We start from the raw sequence: 21,590 nt of genomic DNA on the forward strand, positions 1-21,590 counted from the left end.
GAGGAGAAGGGGAGGGGGTCCTCTATATTGGAAGTTCCTCACTGAAGAGGAAATGATCCAGGGGGTACTGGATGGAGTTGTGGGGAAAAAAGAAGATGCACCAACAGTAACAAAGAGTTAAACGTTTGCAGGAAATAAATCAGGTGGAAACATCCATGATTTTTTTTTTAGGGAGGGGGATTTAACCTCCAATCTTGATCAAAGCATTCTCCTATACAGATTTATTGCCTGCTTGGTGATTTTTTTCTTTTTTTTACAAAGGCGACCTGTGATCAGCCATTACTTTCCCTGGCAGCCTTATAGGAATTTCTTTCATTATAATTTTTTTTTGCATGTGTGGTGGAATCACACTCAACATTATCTGCACATTTCAGGGGCTTTCAGTGTGTGTTTATCTCCAGTCAGCACAAGGAAAGGAGCAATGTGCTTCTCAATTCTTCATGATTAAATCTTCTTTTCTTCCTTTTTCTTACTGATTTTGTTCTTTTTTTTTCTTCTTGCAGACCGTGGTGGGTTTTATTTTATTATTTATTTTGTATCAGGAGGGGAGGAGGTGGGGAAGGGGAGAGGGAGAGGGGTGGTTGCTGGTGTCTCTTCTGCTGCTGCTGCTGCTGCTGCTGCCTGTGCTGCTTGTGCTGCTGCTGGTGTGGGTGCAATGGATGGCCCACGGTGCAATGGGTTTCGCAAGAAGAGGAGATCCAAATCCCAAAGGGATAGGGAGATGGGCTCCAAAGGAGGATTAGGTGTTGCCAGGACCGGTTCTTTGTTTTTTTCTTCTGGATCTGAGAAAGAAGACAATGGGAACCCGACTGTTTCTTCCTTGTCCAGACGAAAGCCCCCCAGGAGAAAGAGGAAAGAGTCCTCTTCGGCTGAAGAAGACATCATTGATGGATTTGCAATGAGCAGCTTTGTGACTTTTGAGGCGCTGGAGGTAAGGCAGAAGGGTGTGTGTGTGTTTTGGTGTATGGGGGTTCATTTAAGGTCCTAATGTTTTGGAGTGTAGAGTGGTGGAGGGGGGAGAGGAGGAGGTTGGACCCTTGTCACTGCAGATTGCATTTTAATCATTTCACTGCAAGCTTTGGGATGATGATGATGTAGTGCTAGCCACGTCTGTCAGCATGTCCCACTGAGACCTTTCCAGCAGCAATGGGGTTAATGTCCATAGCCTAGCTGTGAATATGGAAATTAAACGTCTGGGAAGAAAGGGACAGGGACAGGGTGGACTCTTACCTGGAGGTCATTAACTGGTTAATGATGAGACTCACATCCACATCCAATATGCAAGGGGCTATTATCTTCTGCATTTCTGACTGTGATCTGTCCATCTGGGAGTGGTGGAGTTAGCATTTGGTTCACATGCATTTAATGTACTGTTTCTTTATCATTAAGACCTCTATGCTAGCCTCTGCTATAGTGAGCGCTCATTCTTGCTGGAGGGGTTAATGAGAAAATAAAATCCTCCCTGCTGACGTCCTGTAACACAGGCTTGTCCTGCTATTGTCTGTGCAAAAGTGATTTTATTCTCTTCGCTGGCAAAAGGTTGTTTTATGTATGAGACTCAGACACCTGCAGTGCTTTAAACAGAGAAATATAGATATTGCATTAGATCAGTTTTTTTTCCTCTTTTGTTACTGCAAGTAGCTGATTACATCAACGATGGCAAATCAGAAGTGTTTGCATCCATAAGGGCCAATCTGATAGAAAGTATTGCTTTGTTTGGTTTCAGCCGCTTCTTATCTGATTTATTAGCGTGTCTTCTGCGGAGCCAAAATCTAATATATCATGGGTCAGCATCGGCAATCAAACTTTTCACTTTGTTTTATATGTTTAGTTATTGCTATGCTTACTGTACTAGTAGACTTGCAGTGTACAGTAATGATGTTGTTGAAGTAAGGTCTGTAATCGTGCCTCTAAACAGCCTGAATTCATTGTTCAAGGTTATCTGAGGGGTGATACTAAATTTTTCGTTTTAATTCATACTGAACAGTCATAAAAAAGTATTTTATGCTTTGCCATTTGTGTATGTCAATAATCACTTATTTCATTATACTTCAGTAGACAATCTGCAGTTCATGATGATTAAACTGTTGCTTATTGCCTCTAAAGTGTATTTTGGTCTAAATAAATATGTATATACAGTATCTTACCCTAGGAAATATCCCAGAGCTGCTACAATTGTTGTGGTTTATATCTCTTTGACATAGAATGTGTTTTGCATTATCCATTTGACCAAACTTTTCTCATGTACCAGCTGTTATTGTTTTTGTCAGCAGAATGCACATCTGTGTTTTGGGTACTGTACATGATTGTGTGTATCCACTTGTTGAGAAATTAAGTCTATACATGTGCAAGAAAAGAAGGTTTCATGGCTCTGAACATTTCTCAATGGCTTGAGTTTACCTTCTAACTATAGTTGGTTTATTTTGAAAGCAGTCAGAGAAGTCGCTGAATAAATACAAAAATGATAACAATGAGTACAGTAAGGTGGAATAATACATCTAAGGTACATTTTTACTACAGCACCTAAAGTAACTTTTGGGTGAAAATGGGATGTTAAAATCTGAAATCAGAAACCTTATGTAAAGAAATAACTGTCCCCATTGTAAGAATTGCACCAGATAAATAAAACCACAAGTCCGTCATAAAAATACTGCGAATTGCAAACTTTAAGGGCTGTTCATATAATATTGCTATAGCAACACTTTACCAGATATGACTGATAAGGTTAAGGAAATGTTTACACCTCTACACATTTGGTAATGTATAATGTGTAATTTTACAAACTTTGCTCTATTGCTTGGATGCAGTATTCAGAACTTTAAAGTGTACAAGTTTGACACCTGAATAAGTGCATTTTCACACCTGATGGTATAGTCGATGCCATAATGGTGGTTTTAAAATTCTATAATTGTACAAGCTTTGAATTACTTGTACTTTTGGAAATGTCTTTCCAACTAAAATATTAGGATAAGGTACAGGTTAGTAGAGTACACAAGGGAAATCCAACATTTAATTGAATTCAACATGCATTGAGATAATCCCTACGCTATACACTCCTATCTTGTCACAAAAACATATAGGAGCCGACTAAGGATGCTTGTGTTATTTTGCCTCTTAATCAATGATATCTTTGTATGTTGCTTTTCTTATACACATACACATGTGCCCTATGGAACCTGCTCTTAAATTCATAGGCATCATATACATTCTGATGATCAGAATAACTCATGTGCAATCTTTTTGCTTTATTGTAAATATTTTCCTTAACTGATAAAACCTGTTGCCATTTTATTGGCACAATGGTTTGTACAGTATAGTTGTTCTCCTCTTGTTGGAATTATCAGAAATGGTACTAATTGAACAAGTTAAATGTTTTTTTTTAATTTGCTGTTGTTTTTTTTACTATTATTATACGTACAATCTGTTTTGTCTGTCTTCTGTACTTTTATTAAAGTTTAAATTACTATAGATTGTAAGCTTGCGAGCAGGGCCTTCCTACCTATATCTGTCTGTTATTACCCAGTTTTGTTCTATTAATGTTTCCAATTGTAAAGTGCAACGGAATATGCTGCGCTATATAAGAAACTGTTAATAAATAAATAAATGATTGGCTCTGGATGGATGAAGTTTAATAACATACAAATTGGCTTTGTGTGTTTGTGTTTGAATTATATATATTACTACCCATACTTTGTTAGACACCTCAATTCATTGTGCATTCTTCAGCTAATAGCATTGTGTACAGTTAGTGTCACAGGTTATCTTTTCACACCACCTAATAAGAAGTACAATTTGTATCATTATGTAGTAATTAATAAATAATTTGTAATGTAATATGTTGACATTACAAAATGTAGCTGCTGCAGTTTTGTGTAAACATTTCTTGATCTATAACAGATTAATTTATCAAGAGATTAAAACCAATACATGTTAAATACAAATATACAGCTTCTTTAGATTTAAAGTCTACGCACACCTGAGAGCAGTTACACAATATATATAACCACAGAATGCATCAATAGTACATTGTGGCTTAGGTGTGATATGTCAACATTCGTAATGTTGACATGAGAATGTCGACTTGGTCATAATGTCTTCTTTAACCATGTTAACATTTATCATGTAGACATTTATAAAATGTTGACATAATAGAATGTCAACATATCGTCCCTGGTGACCTAGCAGTCATTTACCTGGTCCTGGCAAAAGCAGCATGTCCAGTGGTGTCTTCCAGGTCACAGCTGTCATGTGTTCGTCAGTTTGGGGATGACTCCATCACTCTAGTAAATATAATCCCCCTATTCCCTAACCCTAACCACCCCCTAACCCCCCGAAGCCTAATTCGAACCATAACTGTTGAGATTGTTGTATCAACATTATTCATGTATGTAAGGACTTTTAAAAATGTGTATCTGATCTTAATGGAATACTGTATTTGATTCCAGCTTCACATTCTTCACATATGTATATATCAGACAATGTCAGCGGCACGCATTTGCTTTGGTGCTAGTCACTTTATTTTGTTGATAGTTTCTGTGGCAATGGATTCCTGGGAATGACGTCATCTGTGGGCGTCTCATTACCAGTCCCGGATGCCGCTAATACATGTGGTGTGGTAGAGGGTGTAAGGTGACTGTTAACTGATCTTAATGGAATACTGTATTTGATTCCAGCTTCACATTCTTCACATACGTATATATCAGACAATGTCAGCGGCACGCATTTGCTTTGGTGCTAGTCACTTTATTTTGTTGATAGTTTCTGTGGCAATGGATTCCTGGGAATGACGTCATCTGTGGGCGTCTCATTACCAGTCCCGGATGCCGCTGATACATGTGGTGTGGTAGAGGGTGTAAGGTGACTGTTTCTTGTATGTTTTTATACCTTGATGATGATTAAATAAATATAATTGAAACATTGGCATTTACCTGCTCTTGTAGCCTGCCTTCATTACCTGAGTGTCACCGACATTGTATGATATTGTTGGACTCACCGCCGGGGGAACCTAAGGAGGGCACCGGGGACTATTGTGTTTATTCAATGAGTGTGCCGTCTGACGTGGATTGTAAATATAGATGATAGATAGATAGATAGATAGATAGATAGATAGATAGATAGATAGATAGGTTTCTAATACTGATTGTGGCACTATAGGCACAATTTTGCTTTAGCATGTTATTATCATTAGGTATTTGTTAAGTTCCAGTATTAATTAAACTACATTTTAAGTATTAAGTCTTAAGTCACCAGACAGTCAACAATCAATTGAACTCATAAATTTTCAATTGTAAAGCGCAACGGAATATGCTGCGCTATATAAGAAACTGTTAATAAATAATAAATAAATAAAATAAATAAATAAAATACGTAGGGCCATATCCAATTAGCCACGTGGTATACACTGCAGCTAATTGACAGCCCGGACCTATTCAATTAAGTCCTGCATCCCTGTGTGTAATGCTGATCTTTCCTCGCAGCCTCTCTAGTGGCAGGTTCAGTTAGGTGCAAGGTTTACCGCTCAGGGAAAAATTCTGGGTTTCAAGCCCAAAGCTATTCAATTACATTTTCCTAGTGCTGTAAACCCTAGGATAACGTGTGGTAACCCATAAATTCCACTGGAATCTATGGGTTTCCCTGCAGTATAATATTTTTTTATTATTAATATTTTCTATAACTTCAACATGAATTTATCTGGTGACTTCTATTCCTTTATTTTATCATTTCCAAGTACAGTCTCACGTCTGTTATTTCATTCTATGATGCTTAAATGATACTGTAGCTGTCTTGGGCAGCTTGCATACTTTATACCCTCTTTGCAAACAGTGTTCAGCTCAAGTGATGCAAAATTATTCTTTAAGTATTCCTTGCAGCCCTAGTGCTAATTGGAATGACATCCATAGACCTCTGTGAAAAGGTCTCTGCAGTCAGTCTAACTACTCAAAATGCTACTACCTCTGCTTAAGTATTATGGCCAGACAGTCCTGCATATTAATTTGTTGTAGTAACTATATATTTATTTTTTATTTGTGATTTATATAAACAGTACTGTGTATTCACTGCTTTACTGTTAATTATTAATTTTAGTGTATCACTGTGTGTTCCATAGATAGTTATTGGGTTTAATTTTATATCATTATTGAAATACACCTTATTAGTGGTCAGTTCATTCATAGTCCTGTGGTTTTCTAAAATGTATCACCTAAAGCAGAGACGAAGTTGACTTCAACATAGTAAGCCACCAACACATGAAAAGACCGTCCTTCATACAGTGTACATTTGTTCAAAATGAAATACAGTTCAAATTATGCAAGCAATTTCCATTCAGTGGCTGTCAAAACATCGTAATCAGTTAATAACAAATTGATTCACCAGTGGGCATTCTTACATATCTTTGCCAACTTTTTGAGTGATCACTGCCAAATGCTCCACCCAAAGATAGTGCATTCATCTGTTATGCATTTCATTATATATATATTTTTTTTTACCTGAATTATAGCTTTAGCCTAATTAAACCATATGGGTTAACAGGAAATATTTTTTTCTACCAAGTGGATTTCATTATGATTGTATAAGAAGTGAGTAGACCTCTTCTATATTGGCAACACCATTCAAATATATTTACCTCAGCTTACATAGAAAGGGAATCATACTGTGCTTAGGGTTCATTTGCATGTCTCAACAGATGTGCTAAAATAGTAGTTTAGCTCTTCAACAGATTGTACAAGATAATCATACACTAACATGTGCTAGGAGGGTGTGTTCATGTATTTTTAGCCAGGTTGTACAAGATAATCATACACTAACATGTGCTAGGAGGGTGTGTTCATGTATTTTTAGCCAGGTTGTACAAGATAATCATACACTAACATGTGCTAGGAGGGTGTGTTCATGTATTTTTAACCAGGTTGACATATTGTTTATAGAAACCTGTGAAGGATATAAAAAATAGGAAAGATGTTTAGATTAGATAGGTAATAGCTTGATTTTATTTAATACAGTAGAAAATGAAGAACAACAATAAGACAGACATGTGCAGAATGTCCTTTCGTCTTTTCTCTTCTCTAGATTGGCGATCATCGTTCTTGATTTCCATTTATGGTTCTGAAATTCAAAGTCCCAGTCTGTCTGGGTTTATTTGGCTCCACAATATCTTTAATTGTCTTGTTGACAACAAGCATCTGTTCTACTTTTGAAATTGATCTCCTGTATTATTAAAAAGTAACATTGAAGTTCTTTGGTAGCTTTATGACATGTATAAGTAGGTGTTTTGAACTACTTCTTTCCACAGAATTGTACAATACAACTGTAAAGGAAGGAACGTAAAGCAATAGAAATGCTATGTGGTAGCACAGATGTACAGTATATTAGTGAGACTGGTGTTACACAGTTTTCACACTAGCACTTTTCAGATTAGAAGCCCTTATGCCCTATTCCCATATGGTTTTTAGCACAGCTGGAAAATCACAGGACTTTTAGGGGGCAATTCAGTTAGAATAGCTATACGGACAATCCGGTGTTGTGCCATTGTAACAGCGTTTGAGTGCTGGCAACGACACCCTACAATGTCCATACAGGCGAAAATATGTACCAGTACATTGTACCAGACTGTGTGCTCATATATCATTCCCAATTGATCCCTGAAATTGTCACAATTTATAATGATAGGATATTTTGAGTGGATTTCATTTGAAAAGCTTACAGGGAGACTTTTCAAAGCTTATATCTGTTTTAATATGATATAGATTTTGTTCACTTTTCACTAAAGTTTACATGACTTCACTTTCTGATACTTGTCAACTGATCATACTGTATATTTCTTAAATAAGTCTCTGTCAATTTAAACAGAGAATATGTAATAAGCTTATTTAATAATATCACCTAGCTTCTGTAACCCATCACAGAAATTAAACATTAGCTTTGAACATTGTGCTGTTTAAACAAATGAACATGAATTCTGATTGCTTTGTTGTTATAGGTCAGAGGATATGTATACTAGCTCTATAAAACTGGCAGTGCAGCAGTGTAATAGGGGCAGTAGTTTAATGCGATAAGAAAAAAAGGATTTTGTTGACATTTACACTTCTACATTGTGAGGATAAAATGTTGGGACTGTGATGGGAAAATGCCATCATGATTTCTCGGCTCAGCTCTTGTCCATATGCCATATAGACACCATACATAAATTCAGTTGTGTGCGGGGCGCTCTCTTTTCTTCTGAATGTTTGTTTTTATACTTGGCTGGAAGCCATAGTGGAGGCTGCTGGAACAGTGTCGCTTTATAGAAGGTACCACTGTGAATTGGATACTGCAAGAAATCCAGTTTTGTATTGGATTGCCAAATAAAAGGTAGATATTCATTCTGCTGTAATGGAAGATGTCTTATCAACACCGTGCTATTTCAGACTGTGTTCTGTCATTTTCCTTGACAGGCTTTTGAAGTGAAAATAGTAAATGGTCACTCTGTAGCAATGGGGCTGTAGAGCACTCAGCTGCTGCCATTTCCAGTGCTCTGCGGTTACGTTTATGTTTGCACAGTGAATGTTTAGAATGAGCACAGTACATTACACTTCAAATAGAAATACATGTGACTCGTTTATGTATTCAAATGAGCTTCTGGATCATATCAAAAGGCATTAGATTTCTACTAATCACACACTGAATTGCAGATTAGTAAGTTTCCTATAGTCCTTATTTATTGCATTGGTAAGCTGGTTTGGGAAACAGAGATGAGTTGTACATTCAACTGCTGACTTATTGCTATCTTTTAAAATAGTACTACAATGCTGTAGCTATATCTAGTATACATGCCAGGGCTGCAACTAGGGGGGCTGAAGGTGCACGTGCACTGCGTGCGTCGCTGCACCTGCTGCCAGTGTTCTCCAGCCCAGCGCCACAGGGAGACTCCAAGCCGGACGCCCACTGAGACTTTATTACCAGCTTCCACGTGGCTCCTTCCCTGCAGCGCAGCGGTAGCCGAAGGCTGGAGTTCTCTTCTGAACTCCAGCTTCCAGCTGCCCCCAAGGGTACTATGGGAGAAACGTCATGACGTCTCTCCCATAGTTCCGAGGAGCAGCCGGGCAGACTGGATGATGGCGGTCATAGGAGCGAGGTTTAATGTAAGTATCTTTTTTGTTTTTTGTGTAAGCAGCACTACAGGGGCATTACTATGGGGGCATTACCATATGGGCACTACTACAGGGGCATTACTATATGGGCACAACAACAAGGGCATTACTATGGGGGCATTACTATATGGGCACTACTACAGGGGCATTACTATGGGGACATTACTATATGGGCACTACTACAGGGACATTACTATATGGGCAATACTACAGAGGCATTACCTCAGGGGGCATTACTATAGGTGCACTGCTGAAGGGGGCATTACTATAGGGGCACTTCTGCAGTGGGCATTACTATGGGGGGCATCAAATTAGTGTCTTGCTTCGGGTGACAAAAATCCTAGTTTCGGCCCTGTACATGCCAAGGGTAAACATTCAGTCAACTCAGACATCCAGCGAATCTACACAGATGGTTAGATCAGTTACTATTAAACTGTATGTTTCACCAATCTTGATCGACATCTAATAGATCTCAGTAAGATGTCATCGAGATCTGCCAGTCTTTTTGGAGTGAACCATTAGTAAATCCCATGCTCTTCTTAAATCCTGAGAAGAGATTGAAGACAATTAATATGCTTGGTGGAATATAAACCATCAGGATGGGTCAGCATACATTTAGCAGCAAGAGTTAATTTGTTTGAAGGTTGAGGTTTTGGTTATGGCATGTTTTTACTCTGGCCTATCAGGATTTGAAGTATATCTTTGAGGCGTGGGTTGTGCTTTATACTATTATTTCCTGAACTGGGAGGTCTCTTGCTTCTTTGGACATTCCTACCCTCCCTCCCATTTTTTAATGTTATCTTGTTGTCTGCTTTATTGTTGTGGGAAAGAACGGGTGCAGTGTTATTTCTTGCTTTAGGTCATGAGGTGCTCTCCCCGCAAATACACAGGTTAAGCTGATTTTAATCCAAATGGGGTCAGCGGCACCAATGGTCTGGGTGGGCTTCTTGCACATTATTGGGAGGGGTAGAGTGGATACCTTAGGTTGCTGGTGATGGGCTGGCAGTTGTCCCCCAACTAGGCATCAGGTTGGTCATGGGCTGGCAGTTTACCCTATGTAAGCCTTGAGTTTAGTGATGGGCTGGTGGTTGTCCCCCTTCTAGGCTCTTAGGAATTTTAAGCCTGACTTACATGAATAAATTGATCACTGCTTGTAGGGACGTACTTTCTTAGCCACCATACCCCCCCCTTTTTTTATAAATAAATAAAGCTGACCCTTTTTTCCCACCAAAATGTGTCAGTGTCTTTATTTTCGATATGTTTATATTGTTACCCTGTGTATAAATGTAGGCTGCCATCATCAGCCGATAGAGTATTAATAATATTATGTAGACTAATATTGTATAGTGTGGTCTTAAGACATTAGTTACTGCAATTCCCCTAGATCAGTGGTTTTTATCTTCAGTCCTAAAGTACCCCTAACAGGTCTTGTTTTCAGTATTTCTGCCTGTGAAAGCAGGTCGGATAATTACTGACCCAACAAAACAAATTAACTCATTTGTGCAGGATTAAAAAAAATCCAGAAAACATGACCTATTGGCGGTACTTGAGTTGTGAACCACTCAACTAGATATAGCATGTACTGAAAGCATCAAAATAATATTGAACAAATGGGTTGTGATGCTAACTAGCTATTTAACCACTTCTCATAGATAGGAAATACTAATTGTGATCATGAACTGAAATAACACTTTCCTTCTTAAGATGGATAGCCACTGTCTTAACAACCCCAGTGACAAACAGCTTAACTTCAATGATAAAATGACCAACACCTTATAAAACTTTGAAGTGGTGAGATAGGGATGTTCCTGTTTACCATCTTCCTTGTTGGTGACCACTATCACTCCAAACCTGAGCCTCCATCATAAGACCCTACCAGCATTCTTAGCCAATCAATATTCCTTCCTGCATTGTTTATACACAGTTGCCAGTTTTTTACATGAAGCTGTCACTGGTGGAAAAACTGGAAATCACTGGGCAACATAGTTAGGGTAAGGGAGGGGGTGGCACTGCGTACCTAGTTACTGCTCTGTGGTACCTGCTCTGCTCTTTACAGAGCTCCATGGTAACAGAGGTGTAGCTTGTAGCCCTTGACTGTAATGAGTATTATTCCTAAGAATTATCTCAGTGGAAATATAAGCGCAAATGGGGCTTTACTGGATGCCTCCCATGTTTGCTTGGGGGAGTATATGAAGCCTCAGGAGCTGGTGGACCTGCAGTGACATGCTCTAACTCACTGTTAGGCCCCATAACAGCCAATTAACCTCCAAATTGCATTTTTTTTCAGACATTATGCATGATGAGGGTAAAATACATTGCTAGATGGTAAGCTCACTTTTCACTGAAAGATTTGCTTTAAATATCACCATTGACATTACCCAGGGGAGTATCTAGAACTATGTGGGCCCCATAGCAAACTTTTAACACATGGGTGCAGTGGGAGACCCTGCAGGAGCCCTGAACCCATAGCAGCCACACCTCCTGCACCTGCTATAGTTACCCCTATAGCACTGCCCCTATTTATGAATCCACCAATGCAGAAAGTACAGCAACTGTCTGTAAGTTAGAGAAGCACCAACCTCCCATTATGGCAACCTTCTAAAAGGGAATGCACATGTAATAGAGCATGCTACACACATTTGGTTAAGTAAGAACATTTGCATTTATTTCTATGTATATTATTCATCTCAGTAGAACACAGACATACTTCGATATATATGTTCATATCAAATAGTGGTTTAACTTGCTCTTAAAACTCTTGCTTCGGGGCTCGCTGGTAGTTTTTAATAATGACATCCGTAACTTAGGAGTTTTATTCAAATTCCCACCCCAGCGACTTTGCACAGGGCCATTTATATGCAAAATTACAGCAATATGCAGAAGAAAAGAAGTTGAAAATATGGATTGCTTGCAAATTTCAAGTTTACAAAGATGGTTTTACCTCTGAGAGCAGCAGTAGGCTGTCCTCAGAAATAAGTCATAAAGAAATAAGTTAAGCAAAGGACCTCTGTAAGCGGAATGTTACCAGGAAGCAGCAGTTGTCCCCAGCACATACCATGACCACAGTAGAAATAGTAATATAATAGAATTTTACTAGTGCTACATGTACTTCTCAGTATCACAAATGAAATAATTAGCACCACTTGTGGATCTTTTAACATGTATCAGCCAGTAATAAATAACCTGTGCACCAACTAGGAGATCTGGAAAACATCCACTGTTAGGGATGCACTGCTATAGAGCCCAATATCTACATATATGTCCAGGGCAGTGCTAGGTTCTTCTGCTGCTCCTCCAGGCTCCCGGAATTGCTCCAATGCTCTGAAATGGTGCTCACATCTCAAATGAAAACATTCAGCTCAGGCAGGATGGCTTACTGCCGCATCAAATGACTTACTGTGATCCTGTATATGCTGGAATTATGACACACAATACACATTGTATGACGCATATTAAAGCTGGTTAAGTACTAATTCTGCCCTCTTCATGGACTGGCACACTCGCTCTAAAATTAAGCATTTGGAAACCCCCCTCTAGAAATCCTGCGTTTGCCACTGTGTTAAGTTCTACTATGTACAATAGAATATGCAACATTAAGCTCTCATTACACAGATGAGGACAAAATCTCAAAATATTTAGAATTTATATCATGTGTAATTTTCTATTATTATTAATAGTTTTGAGCCATTTTAAGGACTTTCTGTGCCTTAACTGAAAATAGCGCCGTTTTTATTGCTATAAATGCACTAATATCTAGTAAAATGTACATTGCATACATTAACAAGTGATTTAAATGCAATTTTAATGGCACATGGATATTTTAATCATATTAACATAACTTACAAATAATCATTCTTTAAAATGTTATTATTTTTTAATTATGTTTTATCAAAGACAAGAAGCATATTTTTTAAAGATCATTCTCTTATCTTACAAAAAAGATCCATAATTATAGCATATATATATATATATATATATATATATATATATATATATATATATCAAAGTAGTGTCAACTCACAGTTCCAGACCTGCAGGAGCAATACAATAAGTCATACAGAAAAAAAACTAAAGGCAGTTTGCAATTAATTTTCAATTTATTGGATTGTATTAGTAATGTATTAAATTACACAAATGCAAGAGAGATGAGTACACATGTTTCAGGGTGCATACCCATTCCTCTGTGCACACAGAAAGGCAACTTTCCAGTGCGCAGACAGAAGAGTTATCTCTAGTGCATTGAGGAACTGGTACCCCCCAGTGCACCTAGGAAATGGCACTCTCCAGTGTGCTGAGGAAAAAGTACTATCCAATCCTGGTCACTGAGGATTGGCCACTCTCCAGTACACTGAGGAAATGGTACTCTTCAGGTCGCTGAGAAAAAGTACTATCCAGCACCCCCGAAGAAAGGGAACTATCCTGGTCCCTGAGGACTGAACACTCTCCAGTTTACAGAGGAACGTGTACTCTCCATTGTATTGAGGAATGTGCAGTAAGGAAAAGTACTCTCCAATGCATGGGAAAACAAAGAGCATACTGCACTGTGAAATGGGTATGCACCCATTAATGTTTGAATCCATCAAACTCTGTGTAAATTCAATTTTAGCTTCATATTATCAAGTTTTTTGTGTTTATTTCAGTAACTTAATAGGAATGTGCTACAGACAGATGAAAGACATTTGTTGTTGTTGTTTGTCGAGCACTGTTTTAAACTGTAAATATATACATAATTATGGATATATGCTTCTTTCTCCAATCATGTGATATACAGTATTGTTTAGTATTAGTCACTTTCACATGACCCATACATTACGTGAATAAAGGTACTAGCTTCTTTAAATACATGGTAGTGAGGTATTATTGCTCATCTTGATCTTGGTTAACATTTGCACTTTATATCCACATCGCTTACCATCAGCCAGAAAGTGGGGAATAAACACAATGCAAGATAATGGGTAACATTTTGATCAAGCAAGGCAAGAATGTTATTCTCTATATACTAATATTGCGAGTGTCCTAAACCGTCCATTCCAATTCTTATATACTTATTATTATATAGATGATGCTAATTTATGATAAATGTACTATGCTATACTGTGTTACACCAAAAGGAGAACCCTCGTTATTTTTATTTATAAGAAGCTTTATTAAAATGTATATATTTCAGGAATGAGTATGATTGCTTAATTTGTTCATGCGTAAGTTCACGCATGAGGTCATTGAATCAAATATCTCTATTATGTCATATACTCCAGTAAAACAATCTTTAATGTCTATGTAATTGCTGCATGCTGTCTAAACATTGTAGTTTGTGTTTTTATTGCAATTGAAATTGTGCATGAAGCTAACATTTGCCACACCAAAGACTTACTCAATAAATCCATTTTCCATTCTCTAGCCTTAAAAACAATGATTGTACTTTTTATTAAATGTATCTGGTTTCCATATTAGAAGCACATTCTGGCTCATAGTTGCTTTAAGGTTGTGGTTAACCCTCCACATTCTTTCCTAAGACCCTGGAAAGTGACTGCAGCCTCACTTATTAGTGTACTTATGGGATGACTGAATAAGACTTGTAGCATTCTGGTAGTTTGTTGGATTTATTTACGCCTCCATCTGCCTTATCAGGTTAGGATAGAAAATAAATATTTTATATTTTATTTTAGAGTGTGACAATAAATGTAAAAATTATCCAACAAGCTGCTGCCATCGTTCTTTAGTAATCTGGAGATTTGATGTACAGGTTAATATAGACCATGTTTAATGGGCACTTTGAAGGGTTAATAATAATCTGATGGCCATTTTACAGCCTAATTATCAACTGTTCATAAAGCTGTCTAGATAACTTTGCTACATTGACTAAGTAGGGTAAAGATAAAAGACATAATTCCTTAAAGTAGCAAAATTAGTACTACATTTGTCAGATTTATTATAAAATATATGTAGTCAAATTCCTTCTTTGTAAAATGTCCATTTTATTCTTTCTTTCGTTTTGACGCTGACAAATTGTCATTTTTGAAAGACTAAAAAAAGTGGTAAATATTGTTTATTTTATAAATCATATTGAAGATATTCAACTCTAGAAAATGTGTGAAGATTTGCACATGTGTAAACTGATTAGTTTATATTAGTGAAATCCAACTATTTTATAGATTGTAAGGTGGCAAACAGGACCCTCTTATCTTTTGTCTGTCTTTTAGTGGCCTATTTAGCAATAATTGAGATATTGACTTGAACATTTTTGGCCAAAATCGTCGCTATTAGTAACGACTTTAATAATTTTTCCCCCTCTGCAGCAAAAACCTTCTCAGGGACAGCAGTTGCGTTAACATGCTGTTCCTGCTAAGTCACTGCAGGCAGTCTTTATATGTATCTGAAAAGACTGTCCTGCTCTGTGTAGCATTGGGCATGCTCTGACTTATCCTTTAATGCAACTTTTCGGGGGAAGACCCCCATCTTCAGGGACAAAAATACAAAAGAACATACACAGAAAAACATATATATCCTAGTCCAAGCAATCAATTACCTCCAGATGAGACTCACCTGCAGGATGCCGCCACTCGACACACCGGGCCATGTGCTGGGAACAGGAGTCACGGCCGTGATGACGTCACTCGGCAGAGCCTCGCAGTATGAGTAACTTTGAGTAAACAAAAATGGTTGCAAAGCACTGTTAACGCCAAAGCACTAGCAAACAGACCATGAATCCCACGTAAACAAAATAGTTTAACACCCATAATAACAAATAGTGAAATGAAAACAAATGGGTAATAAAAAAATGGACATATAATAACACACTACTTCAATCACAAATGAATAGCAATAAACAAAATTTTCATTATCAATAACCAATTACTTAAAGCAAACACCAATATAATCATTGAAAGTACTCAGAGATAAGTAACCATTCATAAGAAATATTGGCCCTCATTCAGAGCCGTACGCTCTGAGCAGAGCGCACGCTCTGAATGAGGGCCGGCCTCCATGAAAATGGAGCGTCCTTCTGGACGCTCGTATAGCTGTGGGTCACCACCCACAGGCTATACGAGCGTGCATTTTGATGGCCGCGATGGTCGAGACCATCGCGACCATCGAAATTGCGAGCCGGAGCCTGCGGTTGAGGTTTTCAACCGCAAGCTCCGGAGTGATTTTGGCTCTATCAGAGCCAAAATCACTCCCACTGACATCACTAGTGATGTCAGTGGGCCGGCTTTTGACGGGAGGCGTTCCCATGGGAACGCCCCCGTCAGGGAGGCACGCCCCCGGCACGCCTACCAAAGGGGGCGTGCTGTCAATCAACATTGACAGCACGCCCCCTTTGATCGGACACAACGAGCGAAGGACTTTCCTTCGCTCGTCGCGTCTGGCGCATGCGCACGACGGAGCTCCCTCCGTCGTGCGCATGCTCAGTCCAGAACATCGACCCACTTGCGAGCGGACAGCCGCTCGCGAGTGGGTCTGAATCAGGCCCATTGTAAGCCAAGCCTTCCATTTAACCCTTTTGGTGCCATAGTATTTAGGGTATACAGTATCTCTATCTACTCTCTTTTTGCAATACAAGTTATGCCCTATTGCCAACTCTCATGCTAGGTGGTACATAATCAGTTATGATGACCCTGATAGTCACACCGTGTTTATCTTGAACGCAATGTCTTGCGACAGATTGATCGCTATCAGGGCTGCCATCAGAAATGGTGGGGCCCGGGACTGACAAAACAGGCAGGGCCCCCCCCCCCAGGTTATTAGAATCAGTCTCTGCCCAGCCTTTTTTTTCCCCACTCCACCCCCTGTTATTAAATAAAATCTCTGTCCAGCTTTTTTTCCCCCACTTCACTCCATCCTCTTCCCCGATTATTAGATCCAGTCTCTGCCCACTGTGCACAGCATTTGTTTTCACTTACCTTATTTCCCTGAAGAAGCATTCTGCTTCTTCTCTGCTTCTTCTCTGCTTCTTCCCTAGCACTGCAGACACTGCTCCAGCTCCTCTCTATCCGCGGCTCCTCCTACCTCAGGCTCTCCCTCCAGCGGTGTGGTGCGGCATAATGTCGTCACATGCGCTGACTTTAAAAGAGGAAAACTTTATTGACTATAGCAAGCAGGCAGTGTCTAACATGTAGGTTGGTGAAGGAGCGTCCAGAGTGGGCCCGCTGCCTCCTCCATTCATGGGGACCAAGTCGGCGGCTGGTAGCAGCGGCGCCGGTGGCTGGTCCCCTTTTCTTCTGTTTGCAGGCTGTGCAGTGGCGATAGCGAGCAGGCCCAGGCGGGCCCTCCCTCCTTCAGCCAGGGTCCGGGCCTGGGACTTCAGTCCCGGCAGTGCCCCCCTGACAGCAGCCCTGATCACTATTGCCAGTGTCCAATGCCTATCTAATAGCACTTCTGTGTAGCGCCATACGCTTTCAATTGCCTTTAGGTTTTACCTACATAGGACAATCCACACAGGTTTGTAAGCATTTATACAACGAAAATTGAAATACAGGTAACAGGGAACTTGATCTTATATTTTTTTCCCAGTATGGGAATGACTATATGTATTACTTGCTGAAAGAGACCTACAGGTGACACACCCCAAACACCTGCTGGCTTACTCAAAAGAAGTTTAGGTTTATTCTTATTGAGGCCCAATATATATCAAGTTTCACTACTTGGTGTCTGATATTTCTACCACGAGTAAAACTAGGTAATAGCCCTGTGTTGTATAAAGCTGGAAGGTCCATGTCTGTATTGACTATTGGCCAGCACTGCTTTGCTTTTTGGGTGGTAATTGAATAATTAACCTATTAACCCAAGGAATACAGTTTGATAAATGATGGCGTTGTTGTCTACTAGGTTCTAATAGTTGTTCTCTTGGAATGTTTAAGACCCTGGTTTTGATGGTTTCGATGGATTATATTTTATCATATTGCCAAGTCTGTTTGAGTGCCGCCTGTCCTCTATCTGCGTATTATTGGTGTTCATTCACCTAAGGAGGGTACTGTAGCAAGATGTTTTTGAAACCACTTTGAAGTACCGGGCTGGTCTGGTTCATGTATATATAAAGTATATATATGTATATATAGAGAGAGACATATACATACATTTTTAGCCTTGTCATAAGCAAACACTGCCAGGAATGCTGGCAGTATAATTGCTGAAAAAAGGAGAGGAAAGTGGGAGGAGTTTCAGCTGTATGCAGGGACTCATTGACAGGAACAATCTTTCCCTGGAGTTTTCGGCAGTGATAAGGATTTTTCTCTTCTAACTCCACTTTCAGAATACGCTATGTAAGGTTAGACTTTAATAAATTGTTTTAAATGTTTTTCTGCTACCTGAATAGCAGAGAACATTAAGCGCTGTAGAGAGCAATAACTTGCTCTCTGCAATGCGATGTTTTAGGCAGTGGAGTCATTTGGGTTGGTATCACACGTGCGCCAAAGCGGGCATGGCCTCGTGTCTGCAATGCCACGCCTCCAAGTGTATGCCATTTTGGGGGTGTGACCACATGTCACCCCCCTGTTTTTGTCTAATTATTATTAGGGATGTGCGCCGGAACATTTTTGCCGGATTTGGATTTGGTTTCAATTCGTCGTCCGGCTTTGGATTTGGATATGCCAAACTGCGGTGACTGGCTTTGGATTTGGATTTGGATTTTTTTACAAAAATTTACAAAAAAAGCTAAAATCACATAAAGTGGTCTTTTTTTTCTTCCTAGAGTATTATTAACCTCAATAACATTAATTTCCAGTCAATTTAGAACACCTCACAGCTTATAATAATTTTCAACATTATTGGCCAAAGGTTGCAGTGAGCTGACTGGTTGCTAAGCGACAAAGCAGTGGCGCAGCGGCACAGACACCACAGTATAAAGCACATCTATGACACATTGCCACACAGCAGTGGTAGAAATGAAAAGTAGTGCACCCACCCAGTGGGGTACGGCCAGCAGAATCACAATACTTGTTTACAAAGTGGGCTACGGCCCTAGGAGTCACAGTGCACAATCTTATTCACAATCTTATTGAGCACTCGCAAGCAGGTTGATGTTGGCCCAGTGCGCATGCGCACGACGGAGGCGGTTCCATCACGCGCATGCGCGAGACCCGGATAGCGGTGGGCAAGCCGTCGCTCCAGGTCTCGCTACAAAGGGGGCGTGTTGTGGATGGTGAGTGACAGCACGCCCCCTATGGTGGGCATGCTGGGGGCGTGGCTGCCCAGACGGAGGCATTCCCATGGGAACGCCTACCATCTGGGCCCGGCTCCACTGACATCACTAGTGATGTCAGTGGGAGTGCTTTCGGCTCTGATAGAGCCGAAAGCACTCCAGGGCTTGCGGCAACGAGACCCAACCACAAGGGTCTCGTCGCAAGCCCGATGGTCGCGATGGTCTTGACCATCGCGACCATCTTCCTGGCCGCTCGCTATAGCTGTGAGTGGTCACCCACAGCTTAGCGAGCGGCCAGGAGGCTGCTCTAAAAATGAAGGACGGCCCTGATTCAGAGCGAGTGCTCTGTCAGAGCGTCCGGCTCTGAATCAGGGCCTTAGTGCCCCTGATTCACGTTACACCATAAAGTAGTGTCTCTTATTTATGTTACCACACACAGTAGTGCCCCTTTTACACAATGCCCACAGTAGTGCCCCTTTTACACAATGCCCACAGTAGTGCCCCTTTTACACAATGCCCACAGTAGTGACCCTTATACACAATGCCCCCAGCAGTGGTGTCCCTTACACAATACCTCCAGTAGTGGTGCCCCCTATGCAGTCCCCTTAGTAGAAGGGCCCCTTATGCAGTGCCCCCAGTAGTAGTATGCCCCCCAGTAGTATGCCCCCCATTAGCAGGCCCCCAGTAGTATGCCCCCCCAGTAGTATGCCCCCCATTAGCAGGCCCCCAGTAGTATGCCCCCATTAGCTGGCCCCTAGTAGTATGCCCCCCAGTAGTATGCCCCCATAAGCAGGCTCCCAGTAGTATGCCCCCCAGTAGTATGCCCCCCAGTAGTATGCCCCCATAAGCAGGCCCCCAGTAGTATGCCCCCATAGGCAGGCCCCCAGTAGTATGCCCCCCCAGTAGTATGCCCCCAGTAGTATGCCCCCATAAGCAGGCCCCCCAGTAGTATGCCCCCCATTAGCTGTCCCCAGCAGTATGCCCCCTCAGTAGTATGCCCCCATAAGCAGGCCCCCAGTAGTATGCCCCCCCAGTAGTATGCCCGCCATTAGCTGGCCCCCAGTAGTATGCCCCCCCAGTAGCATGCCCCCATAAGAGGACCCCAGTAGTATGCCCCCCCATTAGCAGGCCCCTCCAGTAGTATGCCCCCCATTAGAAAGCCCCCCCAGTAGTATGCCCCCCCCAGTAGCAGGCCCCCAGTAGTATGCCACCCCAGTAGCAGGCCCCCTGTAGTATGCCCCCCCCAGTAGCAGGCCCCCTGTGGTATGCCCCCCCAGTAGTAGGCCACCATACACACATAAAAAAAAAACTTACCTGTATCCCCGCTCCAGCCGCCGTCCGCTCTGCTGCCAGAAGACGGAGCTCATGAGTGAGCTCCAGCTTGCTCCCTCTGTGCAGCAGCCAATGAGAGTCTGTGTGACTACCCAGCGGTCTACCCTACACTCGAGGAGCCCTGATGTCGGATTCTCTAGTGAGAACCCGACATCAGGCGGCCGCCGTTCGGCCCCGGAAGGGGTTCCGAGTCAGGCGGGGAACACCCGAACAAGGTTCGGGTGGACTCGAATCCCCCATAGAAACCAAACCGCTCATCTCTAATTATTATTATTGTAACCCCCATTTACTATTGGGTATGGAGGTGGGGGTTATGTTGTAAGGTTAAGGGGAGAGTAGCATATGTGTATAATATAAAGGTACTGTGTGTGTATTGCAGAGGTACTGTTTACACATAGGATATTATGTATAATTATAGAAGATACCAGAAGGTTCTGGCTACCAAAATCTGTTTAGGGCTGGTTCTACAGACTGTGCACACAGACATAGAGAAAGTGACAGTGGGAGGGAGGGGTCAGTTAGAGCTGTTTTAGTCCTGAGGTAATGGTAGAAAGAGGAGGGAGTGGTTTGGAGTCAGGTACCTTATAGAGAGATGGAGCCCGTGCTGTCTTGCGTGAGGAGTCCAGCAGGTGACAGCAGGGAACTGTTACATGGGAGGCGGCCAGAGCTGGATGAGGAGGAGTGATGAGCAGAGGCAAATTGAGTAGTGGGAGTGGAGCAGATTTCTGCCCCCTTTAAGCAGAGGCAGACAGAGAGCTTACCTTGGGGGGAAGGAGTTCAGGGCAGACAGAGCGCTGGAGATTGTGCGAAGGAGAAGCTACTGGGACTGTCAGACTCAGCACTATAGCACAGACTACTGCCACCAGCTTACATCATAGGAAGCATCTTCTGACACCAGTTGCAGAGTAATCAGAGTATAGACATTTCCTCATAAAGAGACTGCCTTATACATGTCTAATTAGTCAGTGGCTGTCTGAAGCTAATAGATGGTGACT

The 21,590-nt window shown here is 41.0% G+C and overlaps 1 protein-coding gene across 5 annotated transcripts in view; it reads left to right on the top strand.

Moving 5' to 3' along the window:
* The first annotated feature begins 655 nt into the window (after positions 1-655).
* Positions 656-21,590, top strand: part of AUTS2 (activator of transcription and developmental regulator AUTS2) — a 1,638,780-nt gene continuing 1,617,845 nt past the window's right edge. For 4 of the 5 annotated variants that reach the window (XM_088445914.1, XM_088445917.1, XM_088445916.1 and 1 more), the window contains exon 1: positions 656-931. In XM_088445914.1, coding sequence (XP_088302040.1) covers positions 656-931 — 276 coding nt within the window. The remainder of the gene's footprint in view (positions 932-21,590) is intronic. The other variant, XM_088445915.1, reaches the window with a different exon arrangement.

Source organism: Taudactylus pleione, unplaced genomic scaffold, assembly GCF_031769625.1.
Source record: "Taudactylus pleione unplaced genomic scaffold, aTauple2 ptg000391l, whole genome shotgun sequence".
NCBI lineage: Eukaryota > Metazoa > Chordata > Amphibia > Anura > Myobatrachidae > Taudactylus > Taudactylus pleione.